Source organism: Festucalex cinctus, chromosome 20, assembly GCF_051991245.1.
Source record: "Festucalex cinctus isolate MCC-2025b chromosome 20, RoL_Fcin_1.0, whole genome shotgun sequence".
Lineage (NCBI taxonomy): Eukaryota > Metazoa > Chordata > Actinopteri > Syngnathiformes > Syngnathidae > Festucalex > Festucalex cinctus.
Window position 1 is genome coordinate 8892232 of NC_135430.1, and position 25756 is coordinate 8917987.

At 43.2% G+C, this 25756-nt stretch overlaps 2 protein-coding genes across 2 annotated transcripts; one reads left to right on the top strand and one right to left on the bottom strand.

Moving 5' to 3' along the window:
• Positions 1-133: 133 nt before the first annotated feature.
• On the top strand, positions 134-15371 carry LOC144009285 (uncharacterized). The gene is made up of 10 exons (XM_077508939.1): positions 134-294; positions 1528-11263; positions 11358-11460; positions 11544-11619; positions 11696-11786; positions 11866-11997; positions 12121-12210; positions 12808-12951; positions 13030-13214; positions 14182-15371. The coding sequence occupies exons 2-10, from the start codon at positions 1529-1531 to the stop codon at positions 14348-14350; spliced, it is 10725 nt and encodes a 3574-aa protein (XP_077365065.1). The 5' UTR covers positions 134-294; position 1528; the 3' UTR covers positions 14351-15371.
• A 1061-nt stretch (positions 15372-16432) lies between these two features.
• Positions 16433-25756, bottom strand: LOC144009286 (uncharacterized). Its single transcript, XM_077508940.1, has 4 exons — positions 25618-25756; positions 23365-24006; positions 22883-23039; positions 16433-22602 (listed from the first exon to the last, which is right to left on the bottom strand). The coding sequence occupies exons 2-4, from the start codon at positions 23992-23994 to the stop codon at positions 17630-17632; spliced, it is 5760 nt and encodes a 1919-aa protein (XP_077365066.1). The 5' UTR covers positions 23995-24006; positions 25618-25756; the 3' UTR covers positions 16433-17629.

Here is a 25756-nt window from a genome sequence, read left to right on the forward strand (position 1 = left end):
GTTATTGTTTGTTATTGAAAATTATGTATAGCCTCTGCCACTGTAAATCATTTGTCTACCAGGCATAACATTTTTTGCTTAATTTCCAAATTAAATATATATATATATATATATATATATATATATATATATATATATATATATATATATATATATATATATATAGAACAGGGGGGAAAAACATAACTGTTACGTCACATCCGCCGCCTGTCTCCGGAAGTACAGTCAATTTTTATTCTCGAGAAAAAAGAAAAAAAAACAGCTGGTGTACGGAAAAAAAAAGAAAGCGTCAAAGTGAGTTTTCACATGGATTTCTTGTGCTTTTGCTGTCATTATTCTCACGTGTGACGACCTGTTAAACCCCCTGTTGGTGTGTGGGGCTGCTGCTTTGTTTATTTTACACGCGAGCCGCGTTTTGTTGCCGCGTTGCTAGCTTTAGCATCAACCTCCGCGACCACCACCGCTGCTGTGCACTTGTAGTTAGCACGTTAGCCACTATTTGCTAACTAGCTGTCCTGTCCAGTATCACTACCACTGCACACTGGCGTTATTTGTCCAGTAAAATGTTTTTTATTAGGACGCTGATAGATGTACAATTGTCATGACTAGTGCGTGTAGTACAGCGTTAGTTCCCCTCGTTGTTTTGCATCGTTTTTGGCAAGTGTTTACGTTCGGCTGCACTCATCAAACATCGCTTAGACGTGTTCATTAAACAATTTGGGGTCATATTTCCACGTTGTCTATATACTATTGCTTCCCTTTGAGTGCATCAACGAGCAGCTGAAATTAAATTACTTTCACATGTGTGTTTGGTTTTGTGGTGTATTGATTTTCAACATCTCAACTGATTTTTTTTTTTTTTTAATGAGTCAACTTATGTGGGTATGTGTGTACAATTTCAAAGATTTGATCTAAATGAGTAACATTATCAGACAGAACATTGAAAGAAAATTCCTGTTTCATAAGTACTCTTTTGATGTGACAAATATTAATTATATATATATATATATAAATAAAAAACTATTTTTCATATAAGGTCAACAGGGGCTCAAATTCTGAGTTTCAAACTTTCATATCATGCTTTGTTATGATCATATTCTCAAATGTTTCATGCTTAAGTGCCGAAAGAGACAACATATTAAAAGATTGTGATAAAAAAAAAAAAAAAACAGAAACAAGAAACCTAAATGCCCCGGTTTACCAATTACTATTATTATTTATTTATTTATTTCAAAATAACTGCCTAAAGCCAGCTGTAATAGGCTCCGGCAGCCCGCGACCCTTGTGAGGAAATGGATGGATGGATGGATGGTCAAGTGCCAAACAGTTTGCAGATGGAGGTCATGTGATGTCTGGTTTAATTTGTCTCACAAGCATGCGTAAAATAACACATTTGGCAGTAAAGTAGAAAGATATATAATAAAGACGTGCGTTTGGATTTGAGAAATTGACTCAGAATTTTTTTGAGACGGATTTGTCAACAATAAATTTGGGAAATGTCTTAACTTTTTTTTTTTTAAATGACAGAATGCCAGCCTCAAAGCGAGGAACAGAGGAGGCCCTTGATCCTCAAGCGAAATTGAGGAGATTGGATGACGATGGCGAAGCGCTCCATTCCGAAACTGCACCAGCGATCAACAACAGGTCTCTCAAAGAAATCCATATGCATGAAATGACGGACGCTCTTACCACTCGGACCAAGCGGAAACTGTCAGAAGAAGCAGCAGCAACTGAAGGGAACTTGGCCAAGTCATCCCGACAGAGTTCCCCACTCACAAGTACCTTAAGTCCACCCGTCGCAAAACACACAAGTGCCTCCTGCCGGGAAGCTCCGTCAGACGATGTGAACGCGGAGTTCAATGTCGACAACACACCTGGCAACCGCAGCAAGGATGGACTTTTGGCTGAGAGCGATGAGCCGAGTGGCATCAAGGAATACTCAAGGCAAGTACAAACCAAAACGGGGTGTGACCCACAGCAGGTGAGTGAAGCGCTAGCGTCCTCTCCAACAGAATTTGTTCAAAATGAGCACAGTTACGGTAGAGCATCAGACTCCAGTCTTGACAGCATATTGGACACTACGGAAAACACCACCAAGGAAATATTAAGTTTTGAAGGTACATCACCTGACATCAAATTCACAGCTGAAGAAAAGGACAGAAGAGAAGCAGAGAGTCAAAGGCGTACTGCTCTCCATCCCCCAGCATTGTCCTTGATGGACTCTGATTCAAATGCCACCATCAGAATCCAGTCGATGGGAACATTTTGTTCCAGCAACGGAGATGTACATCTTGAAAACTTAGCCCATGGGCCAAATTGTCAGCTAGATTCCAGCAGTGAATGTAGAGATACTATTTCAAGTGTGATAAAGCACGATTTAACACAAAATAAAGACCAGGAGAAGCATGAAATGAAGGCAAGTGATGCCTTAATGAGACTTAATGACATATATGGTGAAGATCATACGCCCCCAAATGCCTCCGCTGAAGAAATTGTAGAAAGTTGTAATCCTGAGACTAGCTGTGAAGAAAGTTGTACACCTAAGTCAAATAGAAACCCAGACACTCAGATTTCAGAAATTGAGCCTGACCGAAACCTACAGTCTCATTTTAAAGAACCTCTAACATCAGCATCTGAGAGTCAGATGAAAGAAAATCCAGCTGTTACAGTCACTGATAGCAACTCGGATACTCAGATTGAGAAGGTAACACAGTCTGATAGAAATCCGTCGAGCAAGCTTGAAGATGATTTAACAACAGCTTTAGAGAGAAATTCGGAGAGTTATATCCTAGAAAATCAAGGTAGTCATACTGAAGAAAATGTGGCATCAGCAGAGACAGACAGAAAACTAGTGTGCCAAATTGAATTTCAGTGTAGAAGAACTCCAGAAAGTCTGTCTGAGTCGCTTTCTAAGGAGGCTGAAGATGTACCACAAGAAGTTGTTGAAGGGAATTACTATCCAGAGTGTTCAATCCAGGAAATTCAAATGGTTTCAACTGAAGAAACGATAGAAGTAATGCAATCTGGTATTAATCCAGCGAGTCATAATAAAGCAAATCTAAGTGTGACAGAGTCTGATAGAAACCCAGACAGTTCAACCGAAGATTTTTCTATTTCAAAGGAAGTTGTTTGCACGTCGCAAGAAGTCCTCATTGAAAGTCATAATGCAAAGGATCGAATAAAGTCTAGCAATAGTCCAGAAAATACAGCTGATGGAAAACCGACAGAAAGAGGGCAGGCTGAAGTAATAATGGAAGATTTGACAATTTTAAAAAGAAATATCCCCGCATCGCAAGAGGTACTCCTCGGAAGTCTTCATGCACAGATTGATGAAACTCAAGCAGAGAGTCCTGTTCAAGAAAATCTAACAGTGGACTGCTATAGTCAATTACAAACTGATGCATACTTGTCTCAAAATCAGTCATTTTCAACAGAGCCGACACCACAGGAGGTCTTGGTTAACCAATTTACAGCTCAGAGTGAAGTTGATGAGTTGGGTGAAACTCTGCAGAGTCAAATTGAAGAAACAAATCCCAAAAAAATAGAGTCTGGTAAAAACCCAGAATGTCCTGCTGAAGACAATGCATTAGCTTGTCCTTCATCTTCACAAGAAATGGAAAACACACCAAAAGAAATCCTTGGCAACTGTATTAACACAGAAAGTCATGTTGAAGAACATCAAATGGTGTCCAATGAAAAAAATCAATCACAAGTGGAGGCTAGTAAAAACTTCGAAAGTCATATTGATGATTTGTCACTTTCACAAGAAATTGAACCAATGACACAGGAGGTCCTCGTAGACAGTTTTAATGCAGAGGAACATCAAATGGAGTCCGAAAACAGGGCAGAAAATGGAACTGCAATGGAGTCTGTTAAGAACATACACAGTCATATAGATGTGCCACTTTCACAAGAAACCAAACCCACTACACAAGAGATCCTTTTAGGAAGCCAAATTTCAGAGGGTGGAATGGAGTCTGACAAACCCACGGAGCGTCAACTTGAACAAAATCTAGAATCAACGGAGTCAGGAAATCCTTTACTTTCAAAGATAACAGAACCCACATCACCAGAGGTCCTCATAGTACATCTCAATGCAGGGAGTCAAGTGGAGGATAATCCACTGTTGTTGAATCAAAATCTACCAGTTATTGAGTCTAACAGAAACATGGACGAAAATGTGACAAAACAAAGAGAAGCCACCCTACAAAAGGTCCTCAGAGACAGTTTTAATGACGAACATTGGGTGGAGGAGAAGCGTATGGTGTCTGAGAGTCAAATCCACGCAAATTCCTCTGAACAAAAGCAGGAGCGTTTGCCAAGTTTACATGACGGTGTCAACAAAACAGCTGAGGTATTGACACCCCACTGTGAGGTGGCCCGCAACCAAAACCGGACAATGGAGATGCCCCGTGAATGTGTCATCGTCTCGCAGCAACAAACAGATGTGGAAATGCCACCGAAGGGAAGATTAACCACTGCGTCACCTCAGGAGGAAATCAATAATCACTCCAGCCAAAATGTTAATGACGCTATGATGAGCGGAAATTCCTCTAGTTTGGAAAAGGAAAATATGTGCTTTGAATATACCACAGCAGCGATGAATGAAATGAACAACACAGCTTCAGCTGCATCTGAGAATATGGAGCATCCTGGCTATTCATTGGAAATAGATGCTCAAAATAACAATGAACCAAACAATCACAGTGAGATGAATCTTGGAATTAATCAATCTACACAAGATGAAAACAAAATGACTTTAGAATGCATTACTGAGGACTCCAAAATGTCTAATGAAGAAATGATGCAAGATGTCAACGTGCAGGAGAGCCCAGAAGTAAGCAATCACACAACTGATGTTACACAAAAAGGTTTCACATCTGCAAATTTCAAGTCCAGCGGAACTGAAGAACCTGTCACGCTTATAGAGAAAACAAAAACACACGAGGTAGCCGAGATGGATGTCAGTCCCAAGTGCCACATCTATGACGATGAAAACGAGGTACATTTTTACCCTGTGGCTACACCTGTGAGTTCAGCTGACCTCCAAATTCAAAGCACTGAAGATCTAGTTAACCCTGTGCTGGAATCAGAAAATCAAATAATCCAATCACAGTTGGACATTTTTCCAACTACGGACGCGTCGTCTTCTGAAGCCCTTGTAGAAGAAAACCAGGAAGAGGCACAATTACTCGATGCTCATGAGAATCAGGCAGAATTATCTGAAGATATGGAACATGTAGATTCTCTTGGTCAAGAGAATCAGACGACACTCCCATCAGAGACTTCTTATGAGACACATAACCTGCAAGGTCAAATGGTGGAAACCTCTTACTTGGAAATACAACATGAAACTGAGCTGCCTCATGAGGTTTGTCAAGAGCCCACGACAAATCATTCAAATAAAGAGGACACAAAGACTCTTCAACGTGCATCTTTGCAAGACAATCCACAAACATCAGCACCAGTGGATTCTGACCCAGCAGAAAGCGACGAGAAGCAAGAAGCCACAGAACTAGAAGAACTAGAAGTATGTGAAGTTCAAACTGATCCAGATTTTACTGAAATTAGTTATTTTGATAACAAAGGGACCACACAGTGTGCCACAGATGTAGAAATGGCAGTACAAGAAGAGGATGTGCACATGAAAGACAATGAATCTACAGCTATTGTCTCAGTTTTGGAGAACAATGACGTCTCAAAGTTCATCATCAGAACTGCTATAAACCAAGCAGAGATGGACATACCAGCTGCACCGGAATCGGTCTCAATTCCAGCTTCTACTGAGGAAATACAAGTGCAGAATAAAGACAATTTATGTGTTATTTCTGAGGTTCAACTTAAGCACGGGACAGCAGAAATGGGAGATAGTTCAAATGCGGTAACTAGTACTGTGCAAGGTGATGAGGTGGGTAAAATTACACTGGCTTGTGGGGATTCTAGAAATTCTGTTCCTGATCACTTTGTTTTGAGTGAATCTGTTCATTCACCATTAGAAGAGGAGACAGGTTGGCAAGGTGAAGACACTTCTGCAAAGATGTTCTGTCGTCACAACACTGTAGGAGAAACATCTGAAAGCCATGAAGTCCAAGTTCTTGTTTTTGCCCGTTCAGCTGAGAGTGCTACTGTAACGAAAACAGAAGAGCAGACTGTGGCTGTCAGTCAGTCTCAAGTTGAAAACCAGATAGTTTATGAGCCTATCAGTAGCCCAGAGAGTAATGGAGATGCAGATGTTGCTATGGTTTTGGAGAAGCAAGGTTTGGAGTCTCTCGAGGTCATATCAAGTTTTCAAGACACCAAGGATGCCTTGTCTACTAATGAATGCATGGAGGTACGTCATGTGCAACTTGATAATGAGGACATGTCTAAAGAAAAATGGGCAGATGGCCAAACAGCAGTTGAAATAGTGACGCTCCCACTGACCATTTTTACAGTGACTGACGCAGATAGAGAAGTTGCAATCCCTTTAGAGAGGCAAGATTTGGTGTCTTCAGAGAATCAAACTTTGATGGAGGATTTGTCCACTAATGAAAGTATGAAGGCTAGTCCTTTGCAAATGGAAAATAATGAAATTGCCCAAGAAGAACCGACAGATGACCATGCAGCAGTTGAAATGGAGGCGCTACAACAGACCACCATAGTTTCAGTGAGTGATAGAGATGCTGCTACTGCTTTGGAGAAGGAAGCTTTGACATCTTTGGAGGAATCGCCAAGCACTAGTCAACACACAAATGAGGACTTAAATGTTAATGAAAATGTGAATGATAGTCATTTGCAGCTGGAAAATGATGGAAGTGCAAAAGAGGAACAGACAGATGGAAAAACAGCTGTTGAAATGGAGGTACAACAAACCACCATAATTCTGGAGAGTAGCCCAGATATTAACAAAGGTGGAAATGCTCCTAGTCATTTGCACCTCGATAATACCAGGACCACTGTAGAAGAACTAACAGACAACCACACTGCAGTTGAAATGGACGAGGTACAACTAACCATCCCTGTTCCAGAGCATAGTGGAGATGCTGTCACAAATTTGGAGAAGCAAGATTCAGTGTCTATAAAGGACGTACCAAGCACTCAAGACAAAAAGGACATGCTCACTGATGAAAACACAAAGGCAAGTTATTTACGACAGGAAAATGATGAAACCGCAAAAGAGGAACAGACAGATGGAAGAGCTGCTTTTGAAATGGAGGTACAACAGACTACCATAGTTCTGGAGAGTAGTCCAGATATTAACAAAAATGGAAATGCTGCTAGTCATTTGCACCTGGATAATAACAGGACCACTGTAGAAGAACTAGCAGACAAACAAACTGTAGTTGTAATGGACGAGGGAGATACTGCCACTGATTTGGAGAAGCAATATTCAGTGTCTTTAGAGGACGTACCAAGCACTCAAGACAAAAAGGACATGCTCACTTATGAAAGCACGCAGGCAAGTTATTTGCGACTGGAAAATGGTGAAAGAGTTGAAGAAGAACAGACAAATGTCATAGCAGCAGTTGAAATTGAGGTACAACAGACCACCATAGTTCAAGACAGTAGTCCAGATACTAACAAAGGTAGTGATGCTTCTGTGGCTTTGGAGAAGCAATATTTGGTTTCTTCAGAGGATGTACAAAGTATTCAAGCCATCAATGAGGACTTGCACCTGGAGAACAAAAATCCCATTAAAGAAGGAACAACAGATGACCAAACTGCAGTTGAAATGGAGGAAGTACAACAGACCACCACAGGTCCAGAGACTAATGGAGGTGATTTGGAGAAACAAGATTTGTTGTCTTTAGAGGAAGTACCAAGTGGTCAAGACAAAAAGGATGACATGCTCACTAATGAAAGTGTGGAGACTCATCATTTGCAACTGGAAAAGGATGTACTTGCTAAAGAACAACAGACAGATGGCCAAGCAGAAACTGAAATGGCGGGACAACAGATTACCACAGTTCAGGAGATTAGTCCCGATTGTAACAAAGATGGCAATGTTGTTGTGGCTTTGGAGAAGCAAGAATTTGTGTCTTCAAAGGTGGTAACAAGTAACCAAGAAATGGAGGACTTGTCTACTAATGAAAGCATAGAGACGAGTCGTTTGCAACTGGAAAATGATAAAACCGTTGAAGAAGAATGGACAGGCATCCAAGCAGTAGTTGAAATGGAAGTAGAACAGAGCACCACAATATCAGAGACTAGTCCAGAGAGTAACCAAGCTGGAGATGTTGCTGCAGATTTTGAGAAGCAAGATTTGGTGACTTTAGACATGAAGGTCGACTTGCAACTGGAAAATGGGGAAATCGTTGAAGAACAAACAGCAATTGAACTAGATGTTGTGCAAGGGACCACCACAATTCAAGAGACTAATCCAGATTGTAACAAAGATGGTGATGATGTTGTGGCTTTAGAGAAGCAAAATTTGGCATCTTCAGAGGCGCTACCAAGTAACCAAGAAATGAAGGATGGCTTGTCTATGAATGAAAGCATAGAGACGAGTCGTTTGCAACTGGAAAATGAGAAAACCGCTAAAGAAGAATGGACAGGCGTCCAGGCAGTAGTTGAAATGGACGTAGAACAGGCCACCACAATTTCAAAGACTAGTCCAGAGAGTAACCAAGTTGGAGATGTTGCTGCAGGTCTCCAGATGCAAGATTTGGCGTGTTTAGAATCGAAGGGCGACTTGCAACTGGAAAATGAGGAAATTGATGAAGAACGGACAGATTGCCAAGCAGCAATTGAAATAGTTGTGCAAGGGATCGGCACTGTTTCAGCGACTGGTCCAGAGAGAAACCGTAATGGCAGTGGTGCTGAGGCTTTGGATGAGCAAGATTTTGTGTCCTCCCAGGATGTATCAACTCCCCAAGACATGAAAAATGACTTACAACTGGAAAAAGAGGAAACTCCCAATGAAGAAGTGACAGATGCCAAGGCAACAGTTGAAATAATGGAGCTAGAACAGACCACTATACTTCCAGTGAGTTCCACAGCATCTGCTGCAGTGACCAATGCACCAGAGAACTTGGCCCGTGAAGAAAAAGACGTGTCTATAGAATGTGTGGTTGTTGAAGAGGTTTGTGAACACCTGCAAGACAACCTCCCGGTGTCGGCGCCTTCGGCCCTCCCTGCAGTGGGCATGTCAGATGATGCATCTGACGAATATGTCATTCTCGAGCCAGTCCCACTCCCAGAGAGCAAAAGTCACTTGGATATCGTCTCTCAAGCTGCCGTTGCGTCAGGTCTGTCTGATCCCTGTTTGGTGACCCAAGTGGATCCAAACTGCACGTTCACAGCTACAAACGGGCCTCAACAGACGACTCAAGAGCCGCCCCCAGAGGTCAAAGTTGCTGCAGTGAAACCTTCAGGTGAAGAAGCAGATGATTTACCGGCCCCACCTCCAGAAAAACCTGTTCAGTTAACTGCAGACAACTCCCCTCAATCACCATCTGTCATGGTAGAAACGAGCAATTCTCAACAACAAGGTAGGGATTTTATACCAACAGAGGACGGCGGGGGTGACGTTGCCCTCCAGGAGTTGCAAATTCTGGAGGACATGGAGATTGGACATGAGATCATAGTGGTCGAGGTCGGGAACGAACCAGAAAGTGGCATTTCGATGATAGAGAAAGCTGCCACTCAAGCACCTTCTGTTCAAAAGGCCATGGAAAAAACTGACAATGAAAGTGTTTTAAAGACCAACAATTCATCCAAGCCCGACGTTAACAGCCAGATACTTGTTGAGAAGCCCAAGAAGCAAGAAATGAACACCCAGGCAAGAACGAAAGCGCGTTTGGCTGCTCTGGCAGAGCAGAAAGCTGCCGCCATGAAGAGGACTGCCAACAAGCAGCAGCTCAACCTCTTAGCCTTGTGTCAGGAAATTGCCGAGGACATAGCAACGGACAGCATGCTGTTAAAGAGGATTGAGGAGGAAAAACAAGCGGAAGCCAAAGGCGAGGCCGCCAAGAAGGAAAATCCACCTGTGAGCGTGCAGGAAGTAGCCCCTGTTGACATCAAGCCTCCTGCTGAACCCGAAAGCGCCTCAGCGCAGGTGCCCCCTGCTGAGGAGCCCCCTGCGGTGCAGCCAACCCCTGCTGAATCCAAGCTAGCCGAGGACCCTCCAAAGAGGCGTTTCTTCGTCTCACAAGTTTCGGTGCCTCTGAAGGCCCACGAGAAGAAGAAGCTCACTCGATATCAAAGGCTGAGACAGGTCGAATTGCAAAGGGAAAAGATGTCATGGGCGCGCATGAAGAAAATGAAGTCCGACCAGGCAAATCAAATGTTCTCTGACATGGACTGGCAAGCGTCGATGTTTACATCTGCTCCGTTTTCCACCAATGCTGCGACCACAGACCCTGCACCCAAAGCCAGTTCGCCCCCCATTCCAAGTCCTCCCTTAAGTAGCAAATCTGCATCACCCAAGCCAGAAACTCCTGAGCCTCTCAAGAGTGAAGCTGCTAAAACAGAAGCACCCAAAGCAGACGCCTCCAAGACTGAACCAGAAGTCAAAACTGAACCCCCCAAGCCGCAAACTCCTCCGACTGAACCTGTGAAGGCCCAAGTCACTAGAATAACAAGACAAAGAAGTAAGGCTCAGACCTCAAAGGCGACCCCTCCTCCAAATCCCACCCCTAAAGTCACCAGGTCGTCCACAAGGAGGTCTCTGCCAGCTGTCCCCCCACCCATGCCCAACGGACTGAAGGCGACAAAACCGCAGCCTGTCGAGTACAAGCCGTACAAACCGCGCCCCAGGTATTCACCTGATGATTTTGAACTGGACGATGACCCGTTACCAGCACCTCCAAAGAAGTCCGGTCCTCCGCCTAGGCCTAACCAGCCTCACAATAAGTCAAATCCCCCCGCCCAGTCGAAAGCAACGCTTCAACTTAAACCCTCAACCACCCTTGCTGGACAGATCCCATGTCAGTCCAAGCCCACCATTTCAACCTCAGCTCAGTCCAAACCCGCCGGTTCTCCCAGTGCACAACGTCCCATCGCCCCAACCGTCCAGTCAAAACCCTCTGTCACATCTGCTCCCACCAAACCGTCTCCTTCCGATGCCATTGTGCAATCAAAACCCGCCTCGGCTGAGACACAGTCGCATCAGGTGGTGTCTATTTCGCCCCAAGTAAAAACAGCTGCTGCCTCCCCAGTTCAGATCGACCAGCCAGTGGCTTCAAACACTCCCCAGGTGAAACCAGACGGTCCTCCTGCTGATGAAGTTCTAGTTCCTGAGAGAACGCTCCAGGTTCATGCAACGACAGACAAGGAAAGCAAGGTTCTTTTGATAATATTTGAGATATAGTATCAACCATTTTTGATGGTACATTATTAAAAATAATAATAATAAATTGGGTAATATTTTTTTCTAGGATACCGCTGCTTCAAGTTCATCAAGTCCACCTAAAAGTCCCCTTCCCTCAAAAGAAAGCTCTGATCCGTCTGATACGCAGCAATGTGAAGGAAAACCTGCAGGTCTGTTTGTTTTGTTTTTTAAACTTGTTCCCTACCTCTTCAAAACTTTTATGGCGTACAACAATTATTGTTTTTTCCTACAGTCTCTGAGCAGTGTGAAAAGATGGATACCTCCAAGACAACCCAAGATGAGTGTCCATCAGAAACATCCTGTCAAGAGTAAGTCCTACTATTTTCCTCATAATGACTGCAATCTGTATTGTATTCATTTTTTGTTTTTTGTTCTATTTTGCAGTGATGCGGAGAAGCAGCAAGACGTAGCGACTGTGCAAAAAGAAGTGAAAAAACTGAATGAGGGTGACAAAGACGACAGCCAAACTGTCATTGTAAGTGAATAAGAGCAAGACTTTTACATCAGGTCAATTCATTGCAATCTGAACTTGCGTTTGTGTCTTTGTACCACAGGATGCAGGACAGAAACAATTTGGAGCTGTGGCGTGCAGCGTGTGTGGGATGCTGTACTCTGCCGCCAGCCCCGAGGACGAATCGCAGCATTTGCTCTTCCACAACCAGTTCATCAGTGCCGTCAAATACGTGGTGAGCAGATAGAGAGTTCTCATAACTTGCGTAGTCTCATATTATACTGAGAAACTTGGAGATTTGATCAGGTGTTTTTTTTTTGTTTGTTTGTTTTTTTCCTCTTACATGTTTGTTTGCAAGGGCTGGAAAAAGGAGAGGATCCTGGGAGAGTTTCCTGATGGCAAAATCATCCTGGTCCTGCCTGATGATCCCAAATATGCTCTCAAGAAGGTACAGAGAACTGGTCTTCACTGATATCACTGTAATTTACAACACACTAAAAAATCTCAAACTCTCAAGCTAGGGGCCATTTGCGGCTCGTAGCCCACAACTTGACATCAAAGGTTAATAGTGTGGCCCCGCATTTTACATTTTTTATTTATTTATTTATTTTTAATTGCCACTATTGACAGGATCACTTACTGTGATTGTGTGGTAAAATAATCTCCACTTCATTTTTATATTAATGAAACTAAAGCAGGGAAGGCTTCTAAAAAATTGCCATGTACCTCGAGCCCAAGAACAATATTGCATATGAAAATATGTCCCAATCGTAAAAGCTCATATGGCAAATTGGCTTTTTTTTCAAGACGTTAAGAAAGCATGATTAATACTGATTTAGTACAATAAATGTAAATGTTTTGTCTGGTGAACACAGAATGTTGTACATGCTGAATGATATCTAAGCAGAATTACACAGCATGTGATCAATCACAAGGCTTGTATCAAAAATGGCGGTCATGGTTTTATTAAATACTGCACTAAATAAATTTGCCGTTCCTTACCCAGTGTACAAAGGTGCCAATGACTTAGTTTATCGCCGTTCAGGTTGAAGAGATACGGGAGATGGTGGACAATGACCTCGGCTTCCAGCAGGTGGGGACAAAGTGTCCCTCCCTGACCAAAACGTTCCTTTTCATCACCAATGACAAGAAGGTGGCTGGGTGCCTCATAGCCGAGCACATTAATGAGGTGAGTCCGCCACAACGCTTGTAGAACGTTCTCCGCTCAGCACGCTGACGTAACCGCACACTTGCACTCGCTGCGCAGGGCTACAGGGTGATCGAGGAGCCCGAGCCCGAGGGCTCGGAAGGGGAGAAGGTGATGTTTGAGCGTCAGAGGGCCTGGTGCTGCTCCACCACGGCCGAGCCGGCGTTGTGCGGCATCAGCCGCATCTGGGTGGTGAGCATGATGAGACGCCAAGCCATCGCTTCGCGCTTGGTGGAATGCCTCAGGTCGGTGCCGCTTCGCCCTCGTTTAGCCCCCAAATTGCTGTTTGTTTGAATAACTTGTTTCATCAAAATGTGTTTTTTGGGGGGTCTAGACTTTGAATGGGTCAGATTTAATACTATTGTGTAATTTCTAAAGTCACTCATTTCTTTCATCAGAATATTTTTGTTACATTGTTGAAATATATTTGTCTTGTATTCTAAAGGGTCAAATTCATTTTGTTATTCGTGCTACTACAAGAACCAGTGTTTCTGTTATTCTTTTCTTGTTTTTTGTTGTTGTTTTTTTTATCTAAAAATTGACCCGTTCAATAAAAACTGTTAATGGGTCAACGTGATCCAGTCAATATTTAGGGCAACTACACTTAAATCATTTTTCACCATTGAAATGAATAGAATTGCCAATAATGCATTCCATCCCTTCAAAAACAGTGTCGGTTTTTGTAATGTGTTTTTAAATCAGAAAAATATAAACTATTTCATGTTTCTGTCCCCATTGACACTGCTACTTCTGGTCTATGCGCCATGGCCACTAGGGGGCAGTAAAACGCTTACCTATAGATACACACGACAGTCTCTTCTCAGTTCAGTAAATTGCATCATTGTTTTTTTTTTTTGTTTGTTTGTTTTTTTTTTTTTTTTTTTTTTTTTTTTTACAGAGGATAAATAATGTATGTCTGTTAGCTACCGCCATCTTGTGCTTGTTAACTCAAAATTTTGTTTTCAGCTCAAGACTTTAAAAAAAAATAAAAATAAAAATCATCCAAGTGATGCCTGGTATTTTGAAAAACTTGGAAGTCAGGTCACTGGCAAGTCCAGGTACCCCAGTACTAGAATTCCTCACTTTTTTATTTATCTTAAAAAAAAAAAAAAAAAAAAAAAAAAAAAAGTGTTTTTATTACCTTCGGTCTCTAAATTCAACATGACATCAAGGGAATCAATCACCTTCAAAACTCCTCCTTTTTCTCCACAGGAACAACTTCATCTACGGCTCGTACCTGAGCAAAGATGAGATCGCCTTCTCGGACCCGACGCCCGACGGCAAGCTCTTCGCCACGCACTACTTTGGCACCTCGCAGTTTTTGGTGTACAACTTTGTCAGCGGCACGCACTCGCGACAGCCCAAAACTGATTCGGTATGACGGTCGACTCTGGAGGCGAGGAGGGTGATACCGGGAGTAGAATCCTCCTCGCCAAAAAGGTGTCTGATGGACCTCAGCTTTTCTCCCCACAAAATGGATACGCCTTGGTTCCAATCTCAGGATGAATAAATTCACCCGTTACATACAAAGATCGGATTTATGTTGACGCGACATCCAGTGGAAGCTAACAAGGAGTATTGGGACCAACATGAAATGAAAAAATATCAATCACACTACAAGATTCAAGGCGAGAATAAAATATGTTTTCGAGGTAAAACTCCAAACTATACAAAGTTTTATCTTGAAAAGTACACAAATTATTTCAGGAAAACATGACATTATTTTTGTAATTTTACTACTTTAATCCCAAATATATACAATGCAAATGTACTACCTGTTTTCACAAATAGGACTGTTGTAATATTATTACTAAAAATATTACCATTCATCTTAAAAATCTGCACTAAGACCGTCGTAATAAGAGATCTGCATTGCTAAAAAAAAAAAAAAAGTCCAACTCATTAGAAATGGACTTTAATAAATATTCAACTCTATTGTGGTATATGATCTGGAAAATGTACTGCTATTTAACAAAAATGTACAGTATTTTAGTTTAAAAAAGCAGTTTGGAGAAAGAATGAATATGCCAATCTTTATTTGACTTTATTCTCGTAATAAGAGTTTGAACTCTAAAATGAAAATTTTTTTATCGTGTAAATGTATGAACCAAACGCTCAGAATATTACGGTTTCAGTCCAGAAAATGTATGAATTTCTATCTTGGAAAGTAGACCAGCTCAAAGTTTTATTTCCGTAATGTAACGATTTTGAGCTACAAAATATACAATTGGTTTTCAATCAAACCTGCAATTCTTTTCTCAAACGTGTACGACTTTAATCTTGTAGTGTATTTTTTTTTCTTTTCTTTTTTTCCCCCCGGTGTGGTCCTAAAACTACTTAGGAGAAAATAATCATGTTTCTTTTCAGGTTTTCTTACCATACATTAACATGCGATCAAGTATGCCCCCCCCCCCCCCCCCCCAACCCCCAATCAATGCCGATCACCTGTTTCTTTTTTTTTTTTTTTTTTTTTTTTTACACCCCTTCTATCAAAATTTGTCACATTTCAAACTAACAATGTTAGTATTTTATATACCAATCTCCGAAGAAGAAATGTTTAGAACTGAATCTTGGGCTTGTTTTTTTTTTTTTCTTGTTTTTTTTTTCTCTTTTAATTGTTGTTGTTAATTACTTTTCTTAGACCACGTTTGTGCTTGTTATTCTAAACTGAGCCATATACTGTTCGCTATAAAAGCGACGGGGCATTGTAACCTATATGATGATTTGTTTCTTTTTTTTTTCTTTTTTTTCTTTTCTTTTTTTTTCTTTTCTTTTATTTTTTTCTTTTTTTGTAGCAGGCTGTCCATTTCGCTTTGTTGTTGTGCCTGAATTTGATTGAGTGGCTTCATTTCTTCTTTTTTTCTAAATACCGCACAGTTATCCTCCCTTTTCCTTAATAACTTACACTGTACTATATGAAATGGTCATCGTGTAGATAAATGCATACTATAACATTTATAATAAACAAAGTAGACATTCTTCAAGGCTCCTTCTTATGACTTTGTGCATAGATGAGATTTATACAGAAAGTTGTAAATATTTATTTAAATAAACTGCAAAAGCATTGCAGCTTGTGGCTGTGCCAGCTCACTTTCTTTGTACAGGGATGCAGAGAAGACCTACATGAGCAGAGACACCTAGTGGCCGTTGCTGAATATGTTTGTTTTTCTTCTTTTTTAAGTATTCCAAGCATTTAGTGAGTGTAACAGTAACTGGTGTGTTTTGTTTTTCTACTTTTAGTGCATTCCTCCATGCTCCTGTCACAACACAGGCCTGCTCGACATTCGCAAAAACAAGCTTGGAACAACAAAAACGCTTCCTCAAGCTGGGGGAGTTGATAGCGATCAGGCCAGGTCGAAAAACAACCGAGGTATCCTTTTAGGACAAACACTGTCATGAGCAGATGATTATTTGTATGTGGAAGTGACTGTCGTGTTGACACATGGTAAATGGCACAATGGAATAAATTTGGAAATGCACATTTTTAATTTCTCACAAGAGTTTAAAGACACAGTCTTCACAGCTGCCACATTTTCAACCAGTAAAACACAATTCTAGCTAAGCACAATAAAACACGGGTTGCGCATATGCCAATAATTAGTCCGAATTTGAACATTTTGCTACCTTGCGGTCAAATCCGATAGCCAATCAAGAAGGTATTTATTTGTCTACAACTACTACTTTATTCTTTGTGATTTCCAGTGGCCTGGATGCCATGTGGCACCCTGCTGCCTCTCAAGTCAATCTTTTGGTACTGCGCGAGACAAGGTTGTGTGTGTGTGGTGTTGTCTTGGTCATCTGTAATACACCACACATTCTAAAAACAGTAAGTACACACTTGGCTTTTTTTTTTCTCCCCATCGTGGTTTAGGGACTCACATTTTGGAGAAAAAAAAAAAAACTGAAAATGTTCAAAATCGGTATGCATGTACCCCCCTTACAAACGACGTACGAAAAACATACTGTACATTGTGAGCCGAACCTTAGGTCGAATGATAGCTGCACCTCCTCCCTTGACATCTGCTGGGACTTGATCTCTCTTAAGAGCTTTAAAAAACGATTACGCTAATTCTTCCCAGAGCTTCGGTCCTGATGACCAGTAAAAACCGTGAACACAAACAAAACAAAATGCACACCTATATTTACACAAGATGCACTGAGAGGTCCGAATGTTACATTAGGGGTGTAACGGCACGTACAAAAATAAATTGAAAAAAAAATCACGGTTGGATGAGTATGTTGGTTTTGAGGTGGTAAACAGTTACCATTTAAAATGGAATATAAAAAATGAAGACTGCTAGTAGACATTTCTCCCACAAATGAAATACTGCCAGATGAACATAAACTATTCTTTAGTCGTTTAGTCGTTTCTTCTAAGGTAAGTGTAACATCAATTGTTTTTAGGAAACGATGCAAGTAAGTGCATAAATATTCCAAGGTAAATTGGAAAATTTCAAATTTGTACTTACATTTCCTGTCCCTTACCTAAGTTTTCCATGTGAGAACTCAGTATTGCTTTGTATTGTACCGAAAAATCGGAATATGTGTACCGTTAAGCTCCTAATAGACAAACACAGCACATCAAAGTGAAGTCATTGTTCATGCCAAGGCTATGGCAACATTAAAAAGGCACCAAAGACGATATTCAAGAATCATTCCATCACAGGATGGGACAATTTTCGCCACAGAAGCTGTACAACAGATCCAACACGTCTGGCTCCTGCAGGCTTCGGGTCACCGCACCCTGTCCTTTCTTGGGTTGCGCCACCACCACTGCCTCACCGTCCACTGGGAGCGCCACCAAGGGGTGCACCTTGTTGTCCGGCATCCCGACAACGGAACCGTTTCTCTCTGGCCTCATTTTGGCAACGCTCTCCGGTTTTACTTCCTGGACGCTCGTTTCATCATGACACACCTCTGAGTCGCTGGTGTGCGGTAAAGAGAAATAGGTGCATCTTTTGGACTTTTTATGGTCTTCTGGTTCAGACATGGTGCTAAAAAGCGAGTAGGGAGTGTCCTCTTGCGTGTCCTCACAGTCGTCTTCATCTTGGGATGAGTTGACCAGATTTTTGTTCATTCCGGTCGGGTCGGAAACTGATTTCCGGATGAAAGTGTTCTCTCTGATGAGCCATCGTCCCTCGTCAATGGGAACGCTGTCGCCAGGCCCAACTTGTGCGTTGAACGCGATGCAACGAGTGGCCTCGGTCAAAGTGTCCAGAGCGTTGGTGGAGTTGAAGTAAGACAACTCAGACGTCGCTTTGCATCTCGCTGTGTGAAAAGGCAAGAAAATGTTGGAGTGCTTCTTTTTGGTTCTGGGGGCCGACGGGGGCCTCTCGACGGCTTTGCTCTTTCCGTAAAGCCTTTCGATGGTTCTCCTTACGAAGCCTTTGCTGATGTACTTCCGCACCGGATCTTCCTCACTGCTTGACTGCTCACTTGACGTTCGCGTCTGACCACTTTCTAACGTCTCAGAAGGCAGCGATGTGTTCAGGCCCTGCTTTGCAGTATCTGCAAAACTCTTCGCCAGGAACATTTCCCGGATCAGCTTGACCCTGTTGCCTTCAGGCTCTACAGTTACCACACCGCTGGAGTCGTAGCTGAAGGATAGTGACGACTGCGGGGCGGATCGGCTGCTCTGCTGAAATGTTTCAATGGACTCTTCGGACAAAAGCGAGACCTTTTTGGCATGATCCTTGTTATAACTTGTCTTCTGGGCATCAGCAACCTGCTTCTCCAGAAGACTCACCCTTACCGCAACAGGCTGGGAAGTCTCTTCGTCAGACTGGTCTTTGGCAACTTCCACTTTGTCACATTTTGTGTCTGTCATAGGAGCTTGGTGTTGCGCTACATAGCCACATTCATCCTCAGATTCTGACGCTTTATCACAGAAGTTCAACTCTTCCTCAGCCGAGCTTCGGATTTGCTCGTATTCGAGCGCTGATGACTCTGCGTTTTCGTCACAACCATGCAGGTTGTTGCAGACGTCATCGGCCAGATCCTTTGGATGGTCTCTCTCTGGATCGGGGTCACAAATTAGTCTTTTATAGCCAGGTATGTCCTGCATCTCGTTTCTGAGTTCTTCCTCATTCTCCTCATCCTCTCCAGATTTCCTTTCCTCTATAATAACCTTCAATCCTTTGTCTTCATTCTCTGGTTGAACTTCATCCAGAGACCACATTTTGCTTTCGATATCTGGTTGCTCTTTTTCTGAACTGGCCTTTCTGCTAGGATTCAGTTCCACATAGCAGTCATCTCCTTGTGGTTTGTCTTCGCATTCCTCTTTCGAGCATCGTTGCATGGCAGAATGTGATTCGTGGTCCAGATTCAATTTCTGCTGTCCATCACTATATGTCAACTCATCATTATGGTCATCCGTCCCAGAACTGCAGCCCTCAGAATTAGCCATAAGCTTCTCTTGACTCATGCTGACAAAACCACCTGAGAGAGACACGAGTTCTTCTTTAAGGATTTCGGGAATGTCAAGCCCTTTAATGAGGTCATCAATTGCCTGTTCTTCTTGATATGTGTCTCCGAGTCTCTGAAAGTCCCTCCAGCTTTCCACGATGTGCCTCGAGGCCGACTTCCATAAAGCCAGCAGACTGTCCTTGAATCGGTGGGTGTCCTCCATTGTAGAGATTTCCCTCAGGGAGTCAATCATTCTCAAAGCCTCCGTGCTACTCACGTCATTCGCCTTCACCTGGTCCACATTGAGGTTGGCAATGCTGTCTTTTATCGCCACGATGGACAAGAACGCCAGGAGCACTTTGGATGAGGAGCCAAACACGGAGGCTATGTGGGAGGAAAAGTCTGGCATGCTTTTGGACTTTTCTAAGCACAGTGGACTTTGTGTGATATGCTGGATGGACTTGATGGAGGAGCAAACACTCTCAAGGACTGCTTCCACGTTTGGCTGGTTGACGATATTTGGCAGCTGTGCTTTTACTTTTGAGTCACTTGTGGATTTCTCTTGATCTTGCTTTTGGAGCTCATCGGTCTGTTTAGCAGTTTCAACAGTACATGCTGAAGGTTTTATGGTCTGGGAAGAGTTCTTTCTTATGCCTGCAGCATCTGAATCTGACGACAAATTTTTGGAGAGCATCCTTCTTTTGGACTTGTGTCTGACTGGTGGTGATGCAAGGTCCATCGATTTGGAATGTGTTGTTTGTTTACTTTGATCGGATTTGGACAGCGTTTGCCTTTTCTTTGGCAAGGGGCTGACATTCGGTGACGTTTTCTTGACCGCAGGATAGCGCTGTAATGATTGCGACCTTTTGGGAAGCTGAGAAGCCCCGTTTTTGGGTTGTGATTTTGGACTGTCCATGATTTTTTGGCTGGGCAGCGGGAGATTATTTGGAGATGTTGGAACCTCACTTGATGGCATGCTGAATGAGGACAGCCTCTCTTCTGAGGGAAGACTATTCGGAGACACAGAAGAGCTGCTCTTTAGATTCAAGGGTGCTTTATGTTGCTCTTCATTGTTACATATGGTAAATTTTTCAATACAAGACTTTCTGAGGGACATTTTCCTTTCCAGAGACACATTACTGATCAAAGGTGCCCTTTTGATAGATGTAGATCTTGATAATGTTTCTTCCTCCTTTGAAGCTTCAGCCTCCAGAAGTTGAGTGATTCTCATAACGTTCTGGGCATGTGGTAAAGCCTGGGCAGATGGCAGGTGATTATCCGACGTTTGACTTGTTACTGCTGGCTGCACGCACCTTGAGTTGCAGGCCACGTGACATTCTGGATCGGATTTTTCCGATATTTCTTCTTTGGGCAGAGGCGGTAGAGGTAGATCTGTTGAATGAACATCAGAAGAGTCTTGAAATCCGGCATGATTTCCAGTTTCACTGCTAGGTGACATCATGTTGTTGGTTTTAGGCTGAGTTTTTATTCCTTCTCCATTTGTCTGATGATTTGATGAAGCCATATTGTTCTCCATGGACTGTATTCTATCTTTGACAGACGTTCTCTGCACATCCTCAGCCGATGTTTGCATTGCTAATTCTCTGACATTTTCCGCCACAGCAGCAGGGATACGTTCTGGATTTTCTGTCCCTGTGGTCTTTCTTGGGCAGTCAGTAGGTTGTTTAGGTTGCACTTTGTTCAGCCAGTTCTGGACATATTCATTTGCAACAGAGCTTGAGGAGTCAAAAGCAGGCAGGGACATTTGCATGCTGACGTCATGATGCTTGTCTCGGTTCACTGACGTCTGCCGGGTCATCACTCCCCGTGCCTCACTTATGTTTGGGTTGTGGAGTGTTTTTTGGTTAGTTTTATCTGATGGCTTTGTGCTCTTTGTGCCAGAGTTCTCATTCACATTTTTGGTCGTTCTCCTTTTGAGCTTTGTTGGGCTTTTTGCGGGTTTTAATTTATTGCCATAAATCTTTCTGATGAACCCGGAGCTGGAGAATGCTGTTGCTTTCTTGCGTTTCTTTGTGTCTCCTGTTACATTTTCTCTCTGATGTTTACCAGGCGACCGAAGACATATCATGCCTTTGTTTCTGACTTTAGGGCTCCTTCTGGTCTTAGGTCGAGGTTGTTTTTCTTTGCCTTTGGCCTTGGTTACCTGTGTCGACGCCTGTACTCTGCCATGCTTAGCAGAAGGAAAATCTGTTGTTACTAGCTTGTTCCCAGTATTCCAGATGCGAACCGATTCAGAGGCTGTTGAGGGTTCCCAGGAATCGTGTTCAAAATCGTCATTTGTGTGTAGATTTCCCGTTTCTGAAGTAGCGGGCCTATAAAATGAATCCACATTTGCGTTGTAATTATCCTGGCAAGTTTGCTGTTCATAGATATGCAAGATAGTTTCATTGATCTCCTCCCCGCTGGATTCCATATGCGTGATTTCAGCCGATTTATATGATGACGTATTTGTGTTCATGCTGATAGCGTCCACAGAGCTGAGCCTTCTCGGTTTGGGGATTGGCCTGGTGCTGTTCTGCCTTACTATGCAGTACTGCTCTGTCAGGGCTCCATTTTCTGTCTCTTCCCGGTAAGAGTAAGATCCAGTGGATTCAATGCTCTCCATTGAAGCTTGTTTCTTTCTGATTTGTGTTTGTCCCGGGGTTGGGGCTCTCCTAGTAGACGTTGCCTCTATTTTGACAGCGTCCTCTTCGTAACTGCTTTGACTTAAAACACCGTTGCCTAGTGACGGCGGATTCTCATCGTGGTCGTCTTTGGATTCATCCTTGTTGATAGTGTTGTTGGAGGAGACGGTGTCTTGTAAATCTGGCGTGGTGGGACAGACGTCCTGCTCTGACTCCGGCTCGGGCAAACAGGCCATGTCGAGCTGATTGGCCACGCTGGAGCGAGTCAGGGTGGTCGTCCAGTGGAGGGTTTCCTCCTCCTTGACAGTCAAGCGCACCCTCATCTCCACTGTCATGCTACCATCGTGGTTCACCCGAAAGGACTTTTCGATGTCGTCCTCATCAGGCTGCACGCAGTCCAGGTCTTCACCCTCTGTTTCGGCAGCTACATGTCCGGAGTCGTATCCTCCGGAATTGGCAGGGTGGCTGGGCAGGTCGCACGAGCTTTCCATGAGGGAATTATGAATCTTGTTCACGATGTAGCGCTCTGAGGATGTGGAGAAGTTTCTCGACTTGGACCCGTATGACGACGACTTCTTTTTGCCTTCTCAGCCAGGAAGAGGACGAAAAAATGTCAGAAGATTTCATGCAGCAGTAGATTAGGAGGATACCCAGGAGGCATGAAAGAAGAAGATAAAAACCCAATTAGAAAGATGGTCTGTCTATGACTAGTCAGCCTCACAGATGCTGTATGTAGGCAATCTGTGGTGTTATGCATGTTCACATCGCGTCAGCACTTTCTCAGGCTTTATCCCGTCATACTAGGTAGATTACGCATGTCACATGACTGAAGGCCCTACTAGATTGAAATGAATTGGACTTACGGTTCAAAGCCTTCAGTCTTCTGACGCTCATCCGGTTGCCGGGTGGCCTCATGGATCCCGGCGACTTTTGGGCGTTGTAGTTTGCAGGTCTGAATGGTTCTTTGCCCGCCGCCACTACCACGCCGGAGCACAAGATCAAGCTTGGGAGCCCTTCCACCTTCAGCGAATGAAACAAGTCTCACTTTCCGAAAGTGTAACACAGCCAGACAGATTTTTTTGGGGAAAAAAATATTTGCAGACCCAACTAATATCATTGGTGTGCATGTCATGAGGATCTTCGTATTTGAAAGCAGATCCCTGACCAGTTGCCTTACATGGCAGTATCCCAGAATGCATCGCAAGGGATTAGAGTGCATGCTAAAGAAGCTTAAGACTTTCCTTTTATGGGCCAGCCATTTACAGGACAGAGCTAAGAAAGTCCTATATGGGTCAGTCATACTGCTGCCTAAAGGGGATACATGTAAAGTTATGGATGCACTTACGCGTCTGCCATCAGCCGTGTGTAGCTTCACCACGTGGAACTGCATCATCTCCGAAATATATTCCAGAATCCACTCAAACGTGGTTGTGCTCCTCTTCTGGAGCACCACCGTGTGTTTGACCGAGGGATCCCCATTACGAAAGACCACCAGTCTCTTTGGCGTGTGCACAAGCATGGGTTCCTGCCGTCCGGGGAAGGCCCTGGCCCGCTGCAAGTTCCGGCGGCGGGAGCTCACAGGCCTGGCATGGTACCAGGGTGCCAGCTTCCTCCTGGCCAGTGCCAGGTTGATGGGCTTCACCTTGTGGTTGTCAGAGCAGATGTACGACTTGCCGTCCTCCAACTCATCCAGCGTGTTGATGGCATGGATCCCCCTGGGGGTGGTGATGTTCCTCACCCCAAACGGCAGTGGCACCTTCTTGGACAGGCTGTCCAGGAGGGCGTCGAAGGTTTTGAAGGTGCGGCTGTTGACGACCATGCGCAGGCCGCTGAATTGGGGATCGCCGCTCTTGTAGAAGCACACCCGCTTGGACAGAATGGGGTTGGTGACACTCGCATGGCGGGGGGTACCGAAGGTGCGCAGACTCCCCGACGACTGGTCTGGGGGGATCCGGCGAAGGCTCGACTCGTTCATCTCTGTGATTGGCTGTGAGGGGAGGAAGGTAGTTTTGATATTGTGAAAAACGTTTAGGTCATCTTGTTCAAATGGTTTCTATTAGACTTTACACTGATCAGCTGGATCGAAATCGGGCGATATTTTGCATTGTATGCAAAATCGCTTATCGGCTGTCATGTCTTAATTTTTTTGATTCATAAGTGATGTCATTGATAGACTCCACCAAATAAGTTTTTGTCATTTTAGGTGAGTCAAAATGTTTTTTTGTTGTTTTTTTTTTCCAATCTGAAGTTGTAAATATGACACGTGAGATTTTTCATTGTATATAAGTCGATGAGATCCATACTGAAAAACGGCTTATTTTTTTATTTTATTATTATTATTTTTTAAGCTATTCCTGCCAGCTTGAAAATGTCACTTTGAACCAGAAACATAACATCCATCCATCCATTTTCTTGACCGCTTATTCCCCACAAGGGTCGCGGGGGGTGCTGGCGCCTATCTCAGCTGGCTCCGGAGAGTAGGCGGGGGACACCCTGGACTGGTTGCCAGCCAATCGCAGGGCCAGAAACATAACAGTAGCGTTAAAAATACCACAGGAAAACAACAATGTGATCGAAGGTCTCGATGACCGTTTCATCTTCACGAACATTTTTGACAGCCGATCGACAAGTGGCGCAAATAAATCGACATACGTTGCCGATGCGCAACCATCTGCCACGCGTTGGCTGAACATATGTTGTTTACTTGAACAACAGTCACAGTCGTTAAATGACGACTTGATCGGATTTCTGGCAAAGACGCCAACGCAAACGTGATTTCCTGCTTACTGGTTCCCAACCCAGCAACACGTTCAACAAAACACAAGCTTATCAGTCTGACTACTTAGCTACATATGTATATATTTCGGAAAATTAATGGCGTTTTTGCGTTAAGGGGCTATTCACCAAACTTTTGACAAGCCCCTCAACTCAATAGCACCAACCTATAAAGTTCGAATATTCACCCCCCATACGGGTTTCACTAGTCAACATAAAATTTAGTTGACATGCTGATCGTGATATGATGCACCAAAAAGTCTCAAGGAACCGCGGACGAAATTGAACAGGAAGTTGACCGTTTCGGTTTGAAGCGGTTCAAATTTCAGGTCTGTAATTTTGCTAAAATGGACCACGCTAAATTGTCATATTTGTTTCTTTTGGAGGTTTGGCCCTGAGAGAAGCGGGTGCGAGGCCCATTCATCACTGCTCGCAGTTTTAATTGACTTTAGGAGTGCAGCTAAAAATAGACGCAAGTGCTTAACAAAAGTATTAGACCACCTGCCATCTTGTGCTGCTTAACCATCTTTCATATTATTTCGACTAAAACAAATATTCTATGACCAATGCAAGTAAATAACTACAATATAACATATTCATCAAAAAACAATCACAATTTTTTTCCTTCTTTTGTCAGACTGCATTTAAAATTGATAGATAAAAGTTACTGTATATACTTGTAATACAAATTTCAAACAGACTTCATATCTTGTTCATCCAAAACAATTTGACTTGGGGAGTTGAAGAGATTCTACCACTGATTTATGGTATATCTATACTCCAAATCATACTACAACATCCATGAAAAGAACCCAAAACTCACCTAGGTTGTCATTGTGAAACAGCCAATTGATTCTTTCCTTCTTTTGCAATCTCTTAAAAACCACGCTGCTCTACATCCCGACTTGTGCCGCGCTCGCTTCCACGGCAACTGTTTATTTCGGGCCGCACCATCGCGGCTA